The 19,096-nt window shown below is 42.6% G+C and overlaps 1 protein-coding gene across 2 annotated transcripts in view; it reads right to left on the bottom strand.

Moving 5' to 3' along the window:
* Window positions 1-19,096, bottom strand: part of TEDC2 (tubulin epsilon and delta complex 2) — a 280,792-nt gene that overhangs the window by 13,935 nt on the left and 247,761 nt on the right. For both annotated transcript variants that reach the window (XM_085632156.1, XM_085632157.1), the window contains 2 exons: window positions 6,077-6,178; window positions 2,085-2,299 (listed from right to left, as the gene is read on the bottom strand). In XM_085632156.1, coding sequence (XP_085488282.1) covers window positions 2,085-2,299; window positions 6,077-6,178 — 317 coding nt within the window. The remainder of the gene's footprint in view (window positions 1-2,084; window positions 2,300-6,076; window positions 6,179-19,096) is intronic.

Below are 19,096 nucleotides of genomic sequence, written 5' to 3' on the forward strand. Positions count from 1 at the left end.
AAGCTGCGGCCATTCCTGTTGGCTGCTAGCCACGCCCCCAATCATTAAGACCTTTGTGTGGAATTATAATTGAAGCTCTGAATAACAACATAAAGTTTAGGAGTTAGTGTTGTTTGTTGGGCTAGAACCAAGCAAGCAAGCACATGTTTTTAAGAAAGCTTACAACAGCTTTTTGAGGCCAAGGCACAAATATCTGGCACTCTTCAGACTTAATTCACAAAATTGATTGCAGGCGTTAAGGAGGCCTTGTACATCAGGGCTGAATAAATTACTACTATTTTCAGACTGCCAAGAAAATAGTCTTGTACAGGTTTTTAACATGGAACTAATGTCTATCATCATGTTGCCAAAAAGGTCTATAAGCCACTAACACCAAGGTTAACTAATTTCCTTCCTGGCCTCCCCTAGAAAGCGTATTGCAAAAAGAACCAGTTTTATAAACCAGGGCTAGGGGCTCCAGGTGAGAGCATATTCTCAGATTGCCAGAGATGCATATGAAATGGTTCTTTCACAGGGACCAGTGCATGCTGTCACTGCCGCTCACCTGGAAATACACAAAGCAATAGGCCCGATGACCAGTCAGCTCTTTTACGAACTTTGGGCAAAACTGGATTGTGGAGGCTTTTATGGGTCAGCAAGTTCTCCCAAGAACGTTTAATAATACGTTCTATTAAATAACAAATTATCTGGATTGCATAAACTTCTTATTAGGTGGTCTGGACACCATAAGACCACCTGATTATTGACAGACGAATGTCTAAAGCATAGGACTTTCTGGTATCTCTGACCCAGACACAGGCCTTCCTATTCATGGTGCCTGCTCCTCATAGCACTTTGTAAGTGCTGCATTAGGAAGTCTGAATGGACCAGACTCATATGTATCACAACAAATATTGGAGAAATAAGTTGTTATTCTTCTTTGTTTTCACATAGTCAGGAAAAAGATTATGGGATTTAGAGAGTGTACCAAACTTTTCCTTTTTACATGTGAAGACCTCTAATAATACATTACAACAGTTGGCTGACATTTAAAAATAAATCAAGCATCACACAAATGTAAGTTTAAATAGATGCTATACATTCTTAAACATCTGTCCTCATTCTGAAAGGGAGCAAACTGGAGTGCATCCCTAATAACAGCCGGGTATTTTCGCTAAGCAACCGATCATGGGGGAGACCTGATTTAGCCTATCTTCTCAGGCACTGGCAGCAGCCTTTAGCACCCATGGGATGGACAATAAGCTTGCTGCCTGTTTCTTCATCCACCAATTTAGGATTGATGGTGACTTATATGCCATTTTGTTTTACACGTTGCACCAATATGGATGGCCCTGTGAAACTGAAGAGTGATGGATATTCGAAGTGTTAGGTTAGATACATAACATTTAAGGATTTTTTTTTTTTTTAAATAGAAAATTATGTTTACATGTTATAAGAGATGCACACTCAAAATGTCTGAACAAAGATCAAGTTTTTCAAGAGAAAAGATAGACTGAGGAAACATACATGCAGACAGAGCCTAACGATTAGTTCTTTCCCCACATTTGTGCTCAGTGTTTGCTCTGGAAACGAGGATCGGATGTTAGCCTTTCGTCCGTCCTTCAACTTAAATTGCTCCTAAATCAATGTTATTAAATGTGATTATAAACAACTATTTAAACATTTATATTATTTTATCCTAATGAAAAACAAGCAAACATATGGTGAACACGTATCATAAGGATTTGTGCTAAATAGTTGATTCCTAGCCTCCATGCTTCCTCTAATTGTGTCTTTAGAAATACAGAGGACATATTACAGAAGATACTAATGGCAGAATGAGTGCACTAGAAAGGCAGTAGCAACATAAAACATAACATTGTTTTACAGACTGGGTGCATGCCACCCTGGAAAACAGGAAGGCGAACCTACACAACCTACAATGTATCAACAGCACTGGAAGTTCAGGCAAAGTGAACAGTTCAGTACAAAAGGTATTTCCATGCGGAGGATTAAATAGAGAAACAAAAACACAAGAAAAATAGATTAAGGAACAGAAGCACAATTTAACTGGAATCAACAACCTTTCTTAAAGACCTTACTACCTTTTGTATGTAGATCTGTTGTTGTAGACGGGCCACTCGCAGCTTCTGAGTCTCCATCTCCTTCAGGTCGCGCACACTGGAGTACACAAGGAGCGGCCTCGTGAGGGAAGTCGTGTTACGACACCTTCCTTTACTAATCCATAATCCGTCTACCTGCAGTGCACTAGTGGTGCCAGCCTGACTCGCAGCATCCAGTCGCACATGTAAGTCGGCAGCTAGGGATGAGGATAAATGTAGAAAGGGAGTAAGATCATGGCATCTCTGTTCACCAACAGACCTAGGGCCAGATGTACGACCCATTTTTGCAAGGGCAAACGGGTTTGCAAAACCGTTTGCGCATGCAAAAATATATTGGGCCATGTACATAGCCTATTTAGCGAGTCACAATTTTTTTGCGACTCGCTATTTGGAAGGGGCGTTCCCTTCCAAATAGCGAGTCTCAAAATAATGTACTAATGTTTTGTGACCGGAATTGCCCGGAATTGACCACTGCCTGCCCTTAAAAAATTAAACGAAAATGTTTCATTTTTTGTTTTTTTAAATGCATCCTGTTTTCCTTTAGAGAAAAAGAGCTGCATTTAAAAAAAAAAGCTGCTTTTTAAAAAAGCAGTCCTAGACATGGTGGTCTGCTGAGCCCAGCAGGCCACCATCCCCGGGAGGGCTGGCATTCACAAAGGGCTCGCAAATTGCGAGAGGCTCATTAATATTAATGAGCCTCACAATTTTCGACCCCATTTGGAATCCCCATTGGCTAAATGAAAGGGTCATACATCTGGCCCCTAATACATTCCTGTGGCAGTGAACCCAGAGAAGAGTTTGGCTGGGGAGACCATCATGGCCTTAACAGAACTTCTTTGAATAACGCGGCCTGGGCCTGAAAGCTAATTCTGGAAGTTTATCAGTAAGAAATTGCAGGCCGAGGACTTCGAGCAGGCTTCACATTATTAATAAACAGTACATATGTTGATTTTTCTTTTGTTGCACCTGTTGTAATGGTAGACAATAGACTAGACCGGATGCTACTTGATCTCCTGACTGAATAAAAGCCACAGCAAAATTTAAAATACATAAAAGTCTACCCAGGTCCAGATTCGAGAGACAAACCAACCTCATCTAAACTGCAGCCTGACACATTTACTGTTCCCAATATCACTTTGCCAGAATAATGCCTGGGTGCAACAATTTGTGGCCGAATTTTAAATCTGTTGTAAGTGTTTTTTCGTCCTTAAAATCAAGTTCGCTGTTTGCCAGGAGCCTCAAGCCCTCTAATGAGCAGGTCCCTGGTTCATAAGATGTTTCACTGAAAACTTTCCTGGAATACTTCAACTACCTTTCAAAAGTCTTTTCAACTTTGCTGTAGGTGTTGAAGTTTGCTCTCATAATTGCACTGCTCTAGTTGCTGGTTCCCATTTTCTCTCATACTCTCTGCACTGAGCATTACATTTAGCATAATGTGCCCAAGACATACCTCTTTGAAATCATCGAGCTGAGCCCAGATCAATAAAAGATGCACACAGATGGAAAGCAGTTATGCAAAATCATTTAGGCCATGAGCAGTCGCCAGCCTGCCTGCAGGTTCCTCTTTGTCGCTTTATGAATGCCGCTGCTCAAGGCTGTCTACCGGCTACTTGCATCTCGTTAACATTCTGCCTAGCTTCTGTCTGAAAGAATTACAGATCTTGAGGTAGCTGCATCTCTCTGCTTAGGTTCTTTGCTTGATTTCTTTATCTGTCTATTAATAATAAGTTACATTTACTAAAACAGATTCCCCATGATATATGCAAAGGGTGTAGGCCTTCATTCTCGAACCACTCTGCCTCCTTGCCACTTTAGTTGGTTTTTACTAGGCCTGGGCAAGTGAACTCTGCTCCGTTTGCGGAGTTTTCTACACTTCACGCTCCGCGGGGCTCGCCGAGTGCAGAAAACTCCGCTTTGCGTAGTACAGCCGAGTATTTTCCCATGCTCGCGATCGCAAACAGTAAGTTCGCAAGCAAGGAGCTGACGCTCAGGTAGAATTGGTCGAATGCATGTATGTCATGGAGGCTTTGCTGACTGACTTTTCCCCTCTGTGTTTTGCACTTTGTGGAATATGGGTCTTCCATTATAATCCTGAATGGGATCACCATAATGTTAAAAGAATATACATCAACATTTCTGTAATGGGGGTCACAGGACACCCGCATCTTTCTTTAAGTGGCAATTCTTTTTTTTTTTTTTTTTAATAATCACCATAATGTTAAAAGAATATACATCCACATTTCTGTAATGGGGGTCACAGGACACCCGTATCTTTCTTTAAGTGGCAATTCTTGTTTTTTTTTTAAATATATCTGGGTGCTTTGATATGGGTCCTTTAATTTCTAGAGACCATACTATCCAAGGGTGTTCTCAGCTACTGCTGACTTTAATAAGTACAGGTTAGTCTCCAGAATTATTCCTCTACCTGTAGTCTACAGATAACAACTTGCACAGCCTAAATCGACCCCCTGGCATCGTCAGCATGATCATCCCCATCTTGCTTTTATATAGCTTCTAGTACCATACGTCTGTCATCCATAGGTGCTGTGATTAAAAGATGTTACTATTACTCACTCAGTGCACTCTATTTATCGAACTTTGGGAGGACAGAAGCTGAGTCAGTCTTGCCGAAATTGGAACTTGTGGCCTGCTGCGCGCTTCTTTGTCGAAGCGTGCCTTTTCAGCTCATTGAGCTGTTTCTCCGCTTAAAATGCTCTTTTACCAAACAAGCTTCACTTGGATATTTGCCTCAAGGAGGCTGAATCAATTTTTTAGGAAAAACCTTCAAACTTGGCTATTTATTGTGTAATCCCTAGGTCTGTATGTAGCCCTCACGTCTGGACTCATTTTTAATGCCAGGATGCCATGCTGCGTGACAGATTTACTTTATAAATTCTGCATTCATTCACTTTCAGCAAGTCTGAGAGACTGGGAGTGTGGGACCTTATATGCATTGAAATATACTCATGAATTTCGTTAAAAACAACTGGGTTGGGTCGAAATGAATAGACAAACGACACAACATTTTGTAATTTGCAAATCAAAAGTAAAAAAAAAAATTTAAATGGATACTTTTTGTAAAAATCCTGTGATTTTTCCCAAAGTAGCTGCAAAAATGATAGTTTCAAGAAAAAAAGAGGCTGATCCATGCACAATAATGCAGGGTTCTCCAAAGTCAGTGCTGGAAGGCTGGATCCATTCCAGACTTAAGATAACTACATTTATCTAAATAGATATATGCAAAAAATCTGGCATGGATCCGGCCCTCCAGGACCGACTTTGGAGAACCCTACGATAAAGCATACAGAGTAGAAAATGCATAGATAAATGCCCATGTGATATCAACACACACGTACGAGAAAAGACAGATATATACATTAAATCTGATTTCATGTTGGAACTAAAGAATCATTTTTACACATGGAAATGAATGACATAAAAGAATTCAAATGAGAGCTGCAAGGGTCCAGGAGTCCAAAGGCTGTGCACAGAGGGAAATGAGTGAATTTGCCTGCAGCATTTGTAAATGTGACGCCGATCTGCAACAAGCCAGGTGAATTCCACTTAAAATAATATATAGCAACACCAAGTTCTGGGATATGTGCAAAACAACGGTGTGTGAATTCAGAACCTTAAGAACTACAAGACAAAAAGCCTGAGACTCAAGGCAAAAGGTTCTTTGCATGCGATGCGATCTTTTCAAACTGTGCCTGCCCCGGTCACTTATCTGTAATGTATTATTCTATTAAATGGTGCAATGTCCACTTGAGTGGAACAAAACCATTACAAATGAAGCTGACAGAAAAGGGCTCGCGCAAGACTTAAAGGACACTATTAAGGTAAATGAAATTGAATCCTCTCTCACAGCCAATTTCACCCCTGTGGCTAGAATCAAGAGCAGATGGAATTGTTTCAGCTTTCCTGAGCCTCACTTGCTAACAGGGCTCCCTTGGGTCAGTGTACAGTCCACTCACCTTCTCGAAGCTTCTGCAGCCGAGACAGATGCTGAGCCACTGCGGCCTGGAGGGACTCCAGGGTCAGAAGTCCTTGGTACTCCTTCTCCCATGACAGAGGACCTGGAAGAGAAACAGAAAGGCGATGCAGGACAGTGAAGAGCACACTAACGCAATAGGAAAGAAGCGGGTCTGCTGTAGGAAGCAGATCTAGGCTCTGTTCACATCTTACCAACTGGCTGGGGAATGTAGCATTGCACATGTCTTTATACACAAATAAGTTTTCACAAAATGTGTTGTAACTAGAATTCCCAATGTAAAATCTATTGGCTGCATTAATAGGCTTCAACTCTAGATAAATGCTCAGAATTGGTGTTTTGTCATTTGTTGCTGGTTCTTGAACACTTGCCTCCTTCTTTAGTTGTACTTTCAACGTTTAACAAGGTCAAAATCCTAAAAATCAACAGATTACAATTGTGGTACCTTGGCTGCTAATGGAAATATATTTTTTTTACAGCTGTTTCATGCAGTTTTTCTGTTAACATGCGGGTTTATTGCATTGGTACATTGTATGGTATTATTATTTTGCCATGTGGTCGATCACCTCTGGTCTCTGGCACAGGCCTATTACTTTAAGGCTTCAATTTACCGTGCTAGATGGTTACTGGTGTCACAGTTTTTTTAGGTCTCGCTGAGCCCCAGCGCTTGCGCTGGCTCGAAGAGACCTTTTGTATGTGGGATTTTCAAAGTGCTGCTGGCTGGCCTAACGCTTGCGTTCACGCGATCGTGCACGCGCGCAGCCGGCCGCCAGCAGCACTTTGAAAACTCGTGTGCGTCATCGCGATCACTTTCGCTTTCAGAGCGATCGCGATGACGCACACGCACACACAACTCCCGCTTCTCCCCCTCCCCCACCACATTTTGCGTCTCCGGTCGCTCGCTCGCGGCCAACGCTTGTTTGTACTGGCTCTGTGCTGTTTTTGACTATAAAACTTGGAGCTCACGTGTCGTCATATTATGGCCAAAAATCTGATTTTTTTTTGGGATTTATTTTTACAAAACGGCGTTTGTTCATGAATCAATAATTAAGGATTACAATTTGGTCGATTGAAATGTCCCATTGTTGCCTCTTCACAGTCGCGTCATTCGTTCAAGTGCTTTTTTTTTAGCTACTAATTGGATTCAACAATTATTGCACCAACCATCGCTGTGTTGGCTCTGTAAACAAAAACAAGCAAACTAGTCACGCTTACCTTAACCATACTTATTGAACAGAACAGCCTGTTTGCGCGGGCTTGTAGTGGGAGAGTGCGTTCGCCCGAGCGCGTGTTTTTGCGGCTCCCTCGCAGTTGCCGAGTACCCCTTGCGCCCAGCAGTGTTATCTCCACGCGGTATTTATTCAGCGAAGCCGGCATCTCCCGAGCTGCCTTGAGTCTGCCGGGCTGAAAGGATTCCGTGCCTTATAGCGGGAGGGCGGAGTCGCGGTAATGTACACAACATCCCTGCCTCTTGAGAGGCGATGCCCGAGAGATAAGCCTCGACAGAAACAGGATCCAGCTGTGTCCCAAAACCAAACAGTTTGGCCGTCCTTCAACACAAGAGCGCGACTCTGCTTTCATAGTACATACTATCTTTTTTCAGTGTTCCTGTGTTTGCGTGAAACTTTTTCACTTCCTGTGTGTACAGCAATAGTGCAATAAATAGAACACAACTGACAAGTGAACGTGCTGACGGGCACACACAGTGGAAGGTGCCTGACTCGCATTAGCATGTAATTACAGGTTGTGTCCTCTTCTTTATTGAATTAGTCATTGTCGTTGGGTTGTTTGCAAGCTACTACTGTGTGACCCACTGCCCGTATTCGATGTTAACATATCATATATCACTTTGTGTGGAGTATCTGTAGTCGGAGTACAAGCATGTTTGAAGTAACCACCCCTCTTTCTATGAAGTTGGACATCTTGTTGGTGGTTACACAAAAAACGCGCCTGGGACTATTTTTCTTCGATTTGAGCGACATTAAGCAGTTCAGTCCAACGTCTCCTAGCTAGGGTCTAACATTATGGCGAGCTGGGGCCTAACATTATAAAGAGCTAGGGTCTCACATTATGGCGAGCTGGGGCCTAACATTATGAAGAGCTGGGGCGTAACATTGTGAAGAGCTGGGGTCTAACATTGTGAAGAGCTGGGGCGTAACAGTATGAAGAGCTGGGGTCTAACATTATGAAGAGCTGGGGTCTAACATACTGAAGAGCTGGGGTCTAACATTATGAAGAGCTGGGGTCTAACATACTGAAGAGCTGGGGTCTAACATTATGAAGAGCTGGGGTCTAACATTATGAAGAGCTGGGGTCTAACATTATGAAGAGCTGGGGTCTAACATTATGAAGAGCTGGGGCGTAACATTGTGAAGAGCTGGGGTCTAACATTGTGAAGAGCTGGGGCGTAACAGTATGAAGAGCTGGGGTCTAACATTATGAAGAGCTGGGGCCTAACATTGTGAAGAGCTGGGGCCTAACATTAGGAAGAGCTGGGGTCTAACATTATGAAGAGCTGGGGCCTAACATTATGAAGAGCTGGGGCCTAACATTATGAAGAGCTGGGGTCTAACATTATGAAGAGCTGGGGTCTAACATACTGAAGAGCTGGGGTCTAACATTATGAAGAGCTGGGGCTAACATTATGAAGAGCTGGGGTCTAACATTATGAAGAGCTGGGGCGTAACATTGTGAAGAGCTGGGGTCTAACATTATGGTGAGCTGAGGCCTAACATTATGAAGAGCTGGGGTCTAACATTATGAAGAGCTGGGGTCTAACATTATGAAGAGCTGGGGCGTAACATTGTGAAGAGCTGGGGCGTAACATTATGAAGAGCTGGGGTCTAACATTATGAAGAGCTGGGGTCTAACATTATGAAGAGCTGGGGCCTAACATTATGAAGAGCTGGGGCCTAACATTATGAAGAGCTGGGGCCTAACATTATGAAGAGCTGGGGCGTAACATTGTGAGGAGCTGGGGTCTAACATTATGAAGAGCTGGGGTCTAACATTATGAAGAGCTGGGGCGTAACATTGTGAAGAGCGGGGGTCTAACATTATGAAGAGCTGGGGCGTAACATTGTGAAGAGCTGGGGTCTAACATTATGAAGAGCTGGGGTCTAACATTATGAAGAGCTGGGGTCTAACATTATGAAGAGCTGGGGCGTAACATTATGAAGAGCTGGGGCCTAACATTATGAAGAGCTGGGGCCTAACATTATGAAGAGCTGGGGCGTAACATTGTGAAGAGCTGGGGCGTAACATTGTGAAGAGCTGGGGTCTAACATTATGAAGAGCTGGGGTCTAACATTATGAAGAGCTGGGGCGTAACATTGTGAAGAGCTGGGGCGTAACATTATGAAGAGCTGGGGTCTAACATTATGAAGAGCTGGGGCGTAACATTATGAAGAGCTGGGGTCTAACATTATAAAGAGCTGGGGTGTAACATTATGAAGAGCTGGGGCGTAACATTATGAAGAGCTGGGGTCTAACATTATGAAGAGCTGGGGCGTAACATTGTGAAGAGCTGGGGCCTAACATAATGAAGAGCTGGGGCCTAACATTATGAAGAGCTGGGGCGTAACATTGTGAAGAGCTGGGGCGTAACATTGTGAGGAGCTGGGGCGTAACATTGTGAAGAGCTGGGGTCTAACATTATGAAGAGCTGGGGTCTAACATTATGAAGAGCTGGGGCGTAACATTGTGAAGAGCTGGGGTCTAACATTATGAAGAGCTGGGGTCTAACATTATGAAGAGCTGGGGCGTAACATTATGAAGAGCTGGGGGCTAACATTATGAAGAGCTGGGGCGTAACATTGTGAAGAGCTGGGGTCTAACATTATGAAGAGCTGGGGCGTAACATTATGAAGAGCTGGGGTCTAACATTATGAAGAGCTGGGGCGTAACATTGTGAAGAGCTGGGGCCTAACATTATGAAGAGCTGGGGCCTAACATTATGAAGAGCTGGGGCCTAACATTATGAAGAGCTGGGGCGTAACATTGTGAAGAGCTGGGGCGTAACATTGTGAGGAGCTGGGGCGTAACATTGTGAAGAGCTGGGGTCTAACATTACGAAGAGCTGGGGTCTAACATTATGAAGAGCTGGGGTCTAACATTATGAAGAGCTGGGGTCTAACATTATGAAGAGCTGGGGCGTAACATTATGAAGAGCTGGGGTCTAACATTATGAAGAGCTGGGGTCTAACATTATGAAGAGCTGGGGCCTAACATTATGAAGAGCTGGGGCGTAACATTGTGAAGAGCTGGGGCGTAACATTGTGAGGAGCTGGGGTCTAACATTATGAAGAGCTGGGGTCTAACATTATGAAGAGCTGGGGCGTAACATTGTGAAGAGCGGGGGTCTAACATTATGAAGAGCTGGGGCGTAACATTGTGAAGAGCTGGGGTCTAACATTATGAAGAGCTGGGGTCTAACATTATGAAGAGCTGGGGCCTAACATTATGAAGAGCTGGGGTCTAACATTATGAAGAGCTGGGGCCTAACATTATGAAGAGCTGGGGTCTAACATTATGAAGAGCTGGGGCGTAACATTATGAAGAGCTGGGGTCTAACATTATGAAGAGCTGGGGTCTAACATTATGAAGAGCTGGGGTCTAACATTATGAAGAGCTGGGGTCTAACATTATAAAGAGCTGGGGCATAACATTGTGAAGAGCTGGGGCATAACATTGTGAAGAGCCGGGGTCTAACATTATAAAGAGCTGGGGTCTAACATTATGAAGAGCTGGGGTCTAACATTATAAAGAGCTGGGGCATAACATTGTGAAGAGCTGGGGCATAACATTATGAAGAGCTGGGGTCTAACATTATGAAGAGCTGGGGCGTAACATTATGAAGAGCTGGGGTCTAACATTATGAAGAGCTGGGGCGTAACATTGTGAAGAGCTGGGGCCTAACATTATGAAGAGCTGGGGTCTAACATTATGAAGAGCTGGGGTCTAACATTATGAAGAGCTGGGGTCTAACATTATGAAGAGCTGGGGTCTAACATTATGAAGAGCTGGGGTCTAACATTATAAAGAGCTGGGGCATAACATTGTGAAGAGCTGGGGCATAACATTGTGAAGAGCCGGGGTCTAACATTGTGAAGAGCTGGGGCCTAACATTATGAAGAGCTGGGGCATAACATTGTGAAGAGCTGGGGCCTAACATTATGAAGAGCTGGGGCGTAACATTATGAAGAGCTGGGGTCTAACATTATGAAGAGCTGGGGCGTAACATTATGAAGAGCTGGGGCGTAACATTGTGAAGAGCTGGGGCGTAACATTGTGAAGAGCTGGGGCGTAACATTGTGAAGAGCTGGGGCGTAACATTATGAAGAGCTGGGGTCTAACATTATGAAGAGCTGGGGCGTAACATTATGAAGAGCTGGGGTCTAACATTATGAAGAGCTGGGGCATAACATTATGAAGAGCTGGGGTCTAACATTATGAAGAGCTGGGGTCTAACATTATGAAGAGCTGGGGCGTAACATTATGAAGAGCTGGGGTCTAACATTATGAAGAGCTGGGGTCTAACATTATAAAGAGCTGGGGCATAACATTGTGAAGAGCTGGGGCATAACATTATGAAGAGCTGGGGTCTAACATTATGAAGAGCTGGGGCGTAACATTATGAAGAGCTGGGGTCTAACATTATGAAGAGCTGGGGCGTAACATTATGAAGAGCTGGGGTCTAACATTATGAAGAGCTGGGGTCTAACATTATGAAGAGCTGGGGTCTAACATTATGAAGAGCTGGGGTCTAACATTATGAAGAGCTGGGGCGTAACATTGCGAAGAGCTGGGGTCTAACATTATGAAGAGCTGGGGTCTAACATTATGAAGAGCTGGGGTCTAACATTATAAAGAGCTGGGGCATAACATTGTGAAGAGCTGGGGCATAACATTGTGAAGAGCTGGGGTCTAACATTATGAAGAGCTGGGGCGTAACATTATGAAGAGCTGGGGTCTAACATTATGAAGAGCTGGGGTCTAACATTATGAAGAGCTGGGGTCTAACATTATGAAGAGCTGGGGTCTAACATTATGAAGAGCTGGGGTCTAACATTATGAAGAGCTGGGGTCTAACATTATGAAGAGCTGGGGTCTAACATTATAAAGAGCTGGGGCATAACATTGTGAAGAGCTGGGGCATAACATTGTGAAGAGCCGGGGTCTAACATTATAAAGAGCTGGGGTCTAACATTATGAAGAGCTGGGGTCTAACATTATAAAGAGCTGGGGCATAACATTGTGAAGAGCTGGGGCATAACATTATGAAGAGCTGGGGTCTAACATTATGAAGAGCTGGGGCGTAACATTATGAAGAGCTGGGGTCTAACATTATGAAGAGCTGGGGCGTAACATTGTGAAGAGCTGGGGCCTAACATTATGAAGAGCTGGGGTCTAACATTATGAAGAGCTGGGGTCTAACATTATGAAGAGCTGGGGTCTAACATTATGAAGAGCTGGGGTCTAACATTATGAAGAGCTGGGGTCTAACATTATAAAGAGCTGGGGCATAACATTGTGAAGAGCTGGGGCATAACATTGTGAAGAGCCGGGGTCTAACATTGTGAAGAGCTGGGGCCTAACATTATGAAGAGCTGGGGCATAACATTGTGAAGAGCTGGGGCCTAACATTATGAAGAGCTGGGGCGTAACATTATGAAGAGCTGGGGTCTAACATTATGAAGAGCTGGGGTCTAACATTGTGAAGAGCTGGGGCGTAACATTATGAAGAGCTGGGGCGTAACATTGTGAAGAGCTGGGGCGTAACATTGTGAAGAGCTGGGGCGTAACATTATGAAGAGCTGGGGTCCAACATTATGAAGAGCTGGGGTCCAACATTATGAAGAGCTGGGGTCTAACATTATGAAGAGCTGGGGTCTAACATTATGAAGAGCTGGGGTCTAACATTATGAAGAGCTGGGGTCTAACATTATGAAGAGCTGGGGTCTAACATTATAAAGAGCTGGGGCATAACATTGTGAAGAGCTGGGGCATAACATTGTGAAGAGCCGGGGTCTAACATTGTGAAGAGCTGGGGCCTAACATTATGAAGAGCTGGGGCATAACATTGTGAAGAGCTGGGGCCTAACATTATGAAGAGCTGGGGCGTAACATTGTGAAGAGCTGGGGCGTAACATTGTGAAGAGCTGGGGCGTAACATTATGAAGAGCTGGGGTCTAACATTATGAAGAGCTGGGGTCCAACATTATGAAGAGCTGGGGTCTAACATTATGAAGAGCTGGGGTCTAACATTATGAAGAGCTGGGGCGTAACATTGTGAAGAGCTGGGGCGTAACATTGTGAGGAGCTGGGGCATAACATTGTGAGGAGCTGGGGCGTAACATTGTGAGGAGCTGGGGCGTAACATTGTGAAGAGCTGGGGCGTAACATTGTGAAGAGCTGGGGCCTAATATTATGAAGAGCTGGAGCCTAACATTATGAAGAGCTGGGGTCTAACATTATGAAGAGCTGGGGCGTAACATTGTGAAGAGCTGGGGTCTAACATTATGAAGAGATGAGGTCTAACATTATGGAAACTTAGAAATAAGAGTAGGAGCACTGGAAAACTTGGAGTATAGTTAAATCACAGCATGGTCTGAGTTAGCACTGTCAAAAAGGTGAAAACCTGGAAGCGTGAGGTTGTGCAAAGTGCTAAAGGGAAGAGTTATGGGAGGAAGAATTGCACAGAAAAAGGCCTGTTGTCTCATGCCAGAATAGTGGTGAATGGAATAATAAACATGGAAACGCTTGTGCACAAGTATTTGCTTGTGCCATTGTGCTTTCAAAGCCCTGTAGTTGTGTTGCAGGAATGCCACTGCATAAGCTTTACAGCAAAAGTTCATGTGCACTCATGGATTAGAAGTGCATGATTGTCCTTTGCTTACTTCTAGAGGTTTGCTTCTCCGGTACTCGAGCATGGAAGTACGTGTTACTCTGAGCAATCCCACGTTCTTGCACCTGCATCAGGCTCTGACGGAGACGCTAAAACGGTTTGTCTTGTAGTATGTGCATCGAGAACTGAGGCTATGTAGCACATGTACTAAAGTCTCAACGGAGTGCCTTTCAGTAAAAGTGATTCTATATTCCTAATCCAAGAGACCAAAGAAACCAGATGTGGATTTGGAGTTTGCGTGGCAAAAGGCTGCACTGGATTTGCTGACAACAGGGATTGCGAACATGGAGACAAGCTGGAAAGGACGAGAGAAAAAATCTGAATGACTTTATGCAGTCGGATTACTCTGATGTGGTTTGCAGAATACAAACAATCTGTGTTATTGGGGAGATCGGTATGTGGGAACTGTTGTAGACTAAAAGAGCTAATTTTGTCACTTATATTTTATTACGTTATTTTTCTCGCTTTCCTCTCATCAAGCATGCAAGTGGAAATTAGCACAGGGTGCACAATTTCTACACTGTTACATCATGCAGGCGTTCCCTTCCTCATTTTCCTTTCTTTCAGTTACTGGGGACTCTGCAATTCCATAGGAAAATAGGAGGATATATTAAAAGTGGATACATTGGCATCTAAGATTGGCGGGGTAAGTTTGTAAAGAAACACATTCAGCCACTGTTTACAAGCCAGAGACTCACAGCAATTTAGGCTACCTCCAGATGATAAGAATGAAGGCATGCCAAGCCAATGTGATTCCTGGATGTAAATTTGTTTGTCCAAACTAATGTACTGGAAACCTAAAAGTTTCTCGTTAGTTTGAGGAGGAAGGATTGTGACAGCAGATGAGAAAAAAACTGTAGGAAGGTGATCCATCTGCTGGTTTCCTTATCTGCGTAATGAAGAATGATACTACAAAAACATAGTGCTTCTTCAGTGCCGAGATGAAGAACGAATCAAGTAGGAGAGGATTGAACAAGAGGCTTGTGCTTACTGGACAAGCAAGGGAAAGCAGCGTTGAAAGTAGCTGGCACCAAACAAACCTAGGGTGAAATGACCTGGGATCCAAGAAGGGTTATGAAGGATTGCGTGCTCTTAATTTGCAAATGAAAGACGATCTGGCTCGAGGAACGATGGTTCCTCCTATGGTCACTGCATATACATATATGTGATAAATGTATGTAATGAGTTGCTCACCATCCATTATGCAACAGCATCTCTATGTACCCACCCAAAACTGGTAAGACAACCTACATACGGTGTTCAGTTGCTATGAATAACATTTCTTATCATAATACTCAGTTGTGTGCAAATAAATTAATTTAATAACACTCGCTCACACAGAACTCCTGAAAAGTCAGTAAATCACATAGGTGGGATACTTTAGTTAGTGAATTTGAGGAAAACGATTATCTCCATGATGTCTCCAATATATTGTATATTTTAAGAGTAGTGGTCTCGAAGTCTTAAATGTAGGTATAGCCATACTTTGACAAAGGATTCTTCTGTATTATTCTATCTTTGTATTTAATGTGGAAGAACAACAGGCATGTAGTTCAATGTTTTATCCTCAGCAACTTATCCTCAAAGTGCTCAATAGCATGTGTTTGCTTGATGGTGAACGCCCCAAAAGTTTATGCCTCAACTTTGTTTCAAGACAGGAGAGAGGCCTTCACTTCAAGTGTTAGATGTGAAGGCCTTTAAAGTTTACCCTTCTGATGGTTTCAGTTTCTTCAATGTGGATGAATTAGACTTTGATATGTATGTATTTAGTATTTATATTAAGCAAGTATCATGTCCGTCATTAAGCAGGAATTGTGTAAAAATGGTTCCACTTGGCTCTTCTCAGTCCCTATTTAGAGGTCAGTGGTTGTCTCCGAAAGCACAGCAGTAGAAGCAGATGACCCCCTATGTGTTTTGAATTGATGCAAGACACTTGCTGCAGATCCTGATGATGTTCTGGAATGTTTTTTACTTCCTTCAGTGTCACCCTTGACACTTTCTAGCATATATGCACTCTTTAATAGTGGGAAAATAAGGAGGGCTCAGGATATACGTAATAGATGAACCTTCTTTCAGATGTTTTTGCATAAGAAGGGACACTTCGCAAATAATCAAGGAATTACTAACCTTGCTTCTCTGCATGATTGCTGCCAACACTGCTATCGAATCTTAACTTAAACATGTACTTGTCAACAAACTTCTCCACCCAACTCTAAACAAACATCTCTCCTTGATTTCTGTCACATATTTTCTTTTCCTTTCTATTCTGTTCCTTGGTTCTTTTTCTGTTACTAACCTTTCCCCCACAAGTGGTAAATCTCAGTTCAACCAATACATATTTCATTCATTAACTAATCATTCTCGTGCTCTGTACTACTTTTTTACATTTCCACCTTTTTTCTTCTAACTTGCTCCTCCTACCTATCTCCCGTTTTCTTATTCTTATGCTAACTTTAATCCCTTCTACTTGCCCACTTTGATATCACCTCTGCCTTTACTACTCAACATAATGGAAGCTTGTGCATACTGTATGTCCGTCCTGTGTATTTGGCTTAATCTGTGTGTCCCTTTCCCTTGGATGGTTATGAAATACGGTCATTTATGCACAGATTTTTTTGGTTCATCTTTTTTAAGTGCTCCGACACCCCTCTGGTAGTGTGTGAACTATACAAATTCACAAAAATTATATAAAATAACTAAGAAAGTTGTGGGAAAAGAAAATGCCAATTGGTGTTGAATTATGTTGAAAATAGTTTAATAAACTGTCAGAGCGTAGCGGTCAAAGCATCTTAACAATGTGGTGTAGGAGAATTAGCAACCAGTAATCTGTCAAAGCAATGCTCTCTGATATAGAGAGGTGAGCCTTAGGACATATTGTAGCTTCTCTCTGTAAGGATAGACTGCCTATCTTTTCAGTCTAATAACAATTACTAGGAAAGCTTAGACACTGCCTGATCTTCACTGCCAGTTTGAACTTTTAATTGACTAAGTTTAACCAGTGTTGATGTGGTTTCCGTCCTACCCATTTGCCTTCAGCCCCCCTGTTTTGCTGACTTTGTTTTTGCTGGCCTTACAAATCTATGCACTTTACCAGTGCTAATGTGCTTGTACTCTTTCCTTAAAACTTGGTAAGATTGGTTAATTCGGAATTGTCAAATTGTATTTACTAGTAAGCCCTTAGTAAAGAGGCACTACCTGTGCCCAGGGCCTGTATATTAAATGCTACTAGTGGGCCTGCAGCACTAATTGTGACACCCACTAAAGTAGCACGTAAAACTCGTCTCAGGTCTGTCATTGCCGCCTGTGTGTGTGCAATTTTAAACTACCATTTCAGCCTGGAAAAATAAACCTTTTGCCAGGCCCAAATCCTTTTTTTTCATAGATATGTCACCCCTAGGGTAGGCCATGTACAGTCCAGAGGACAGGGTGCAGTGTATTTAAAAATTTGGAGGTTTTACATGTTGCGTTAATGCAAAAATGTCTACGGTTATTTTTCACTACTGCACGGCCTACCTTTTCTATAGGATAACATTGGAGTTACCTTATTACATTTTATAAGTGCAATTTCCAAATGGGAACAGGTACCTAGCTCAGGTATGGTGTTTTTGGAATTGTAATGAACAATCCTAAATTATGATGAAGTCAGATTTTAAATTATAATTTTGAAAATGTAACTTTTAGAAAGTTGAAATTTTCCTGCCTTAGCCATTTGGTGCCTGCAGCCTGTCTCTGGGCCACCTGACTAGGTGTGGGTGACAATTGGGCTTTGTATATTTTTCCTAGACAGCCACAAAGTAGGGAGCTTAGGTGTGTATGGATGGGCCATCACTGATGGGATGGGAGGGAGAAGCTGGGCACTGCTTTAAATACTAAGCTGAGAGAGAGAACTGGGTCAGGAAATTTCAGAAGAAATATGGCTCAATATTTGGTCAAGGGAGGCAACATGTTCCATATCCTCCTAATACGAGACACAGGATTCCAAAATTACTGTTCAATGGTTTTTAATATCCTGTATGCCCAATGTAATATGTGGAAGTTCAAATATTTGCTGGATAAGATGCAACCAATTAGGAAGGATATTTCATATGTGCTGGTCATGAGAACATAATGAAACCTTCTGGTAGAGGACTAACCAGATCACAAGTATTCTTATAACTTTCGACCCTCTGGAGGTGCTACTGGGTGATGTTAAAATGTACTTTTTATCCGTAGTCCCAGAGAGACTGATCAGCCACCTGCTTGAAGTGATTTGCCTAACCACAGCCCAGAGACAGAAGACACCCTGAATACCACATATGTCATTATGGTTAGCCAGAGTTTGGAATATTTGTGCTTTAGAATAGGTGGCAGCTCTGGTCTTTGATAAAATGGGTGCTTATAAAATGATCTAAGTCCAATTTTTACTTTTGTAAAACTGTTGGGTGTCACAATTTATTTATCAATGATGTATTGCATTCCTGTGCCAGTTTACAGACTGTGTGCATTCATAATTTTGGGTGTTTGCCATATTCTCCAGCTGTGTGCAATGCTGCATAGGATTACTCCTATAATTGTTTACTCCTCATGGTTGTTCTAATCACTTACCAACAAGCTCTAATTAAAATTGTAAAAAATAATTGGGAGTTTAGGTGAAATATTGAAAGATAAGAATAGGACTGATTAAATGATTAAGAATAGTGAGACAAGAAGAAAGGGATTAAATGCCTTGAAACAGAAGAGAGGGTTTCGGTATTGGTACGTAATCGGGGATACAGATATTTTGTCAGTGTTTTCTCACACATAAATACTGGTTGTAAAGGTTTTGTGGCAATGGCAGATGGACCAAGATGCAAAATCAGTACAGTGGTCAGTGTGGCATGACCGAGACCCCATCGAAATAAATGTAATGGTGTCTAGGAAAAGTGTAATGGTATGATGATGTGGTAGGAAGAGATCACTTTCAGAGTTATATGCTATATGAGTTTCATATTTTGAAGAGTATTGCTCAATTTACTTGTATTTTCCATTAAACAAAAATGATGTGTTGTAAAGGATCTTTATGTACAAGATGTGATCTGAGGGGAGCCATCCTTTGATGGTCAGTTACACCTTGCCAGC

Source organism: Triturus cristatus, chromosome 10, assembly GCF_964204655.1.
Source record: "Triturus cristatus chromosome 10, aTriCri1.1, whole genome shotgun sequence".
Lineage (NCBI taxonomy): Eukaryota > Metazoa > Chordata > Amphibia > Caudata > Salamandridae > Triturus > Triturus cristatus.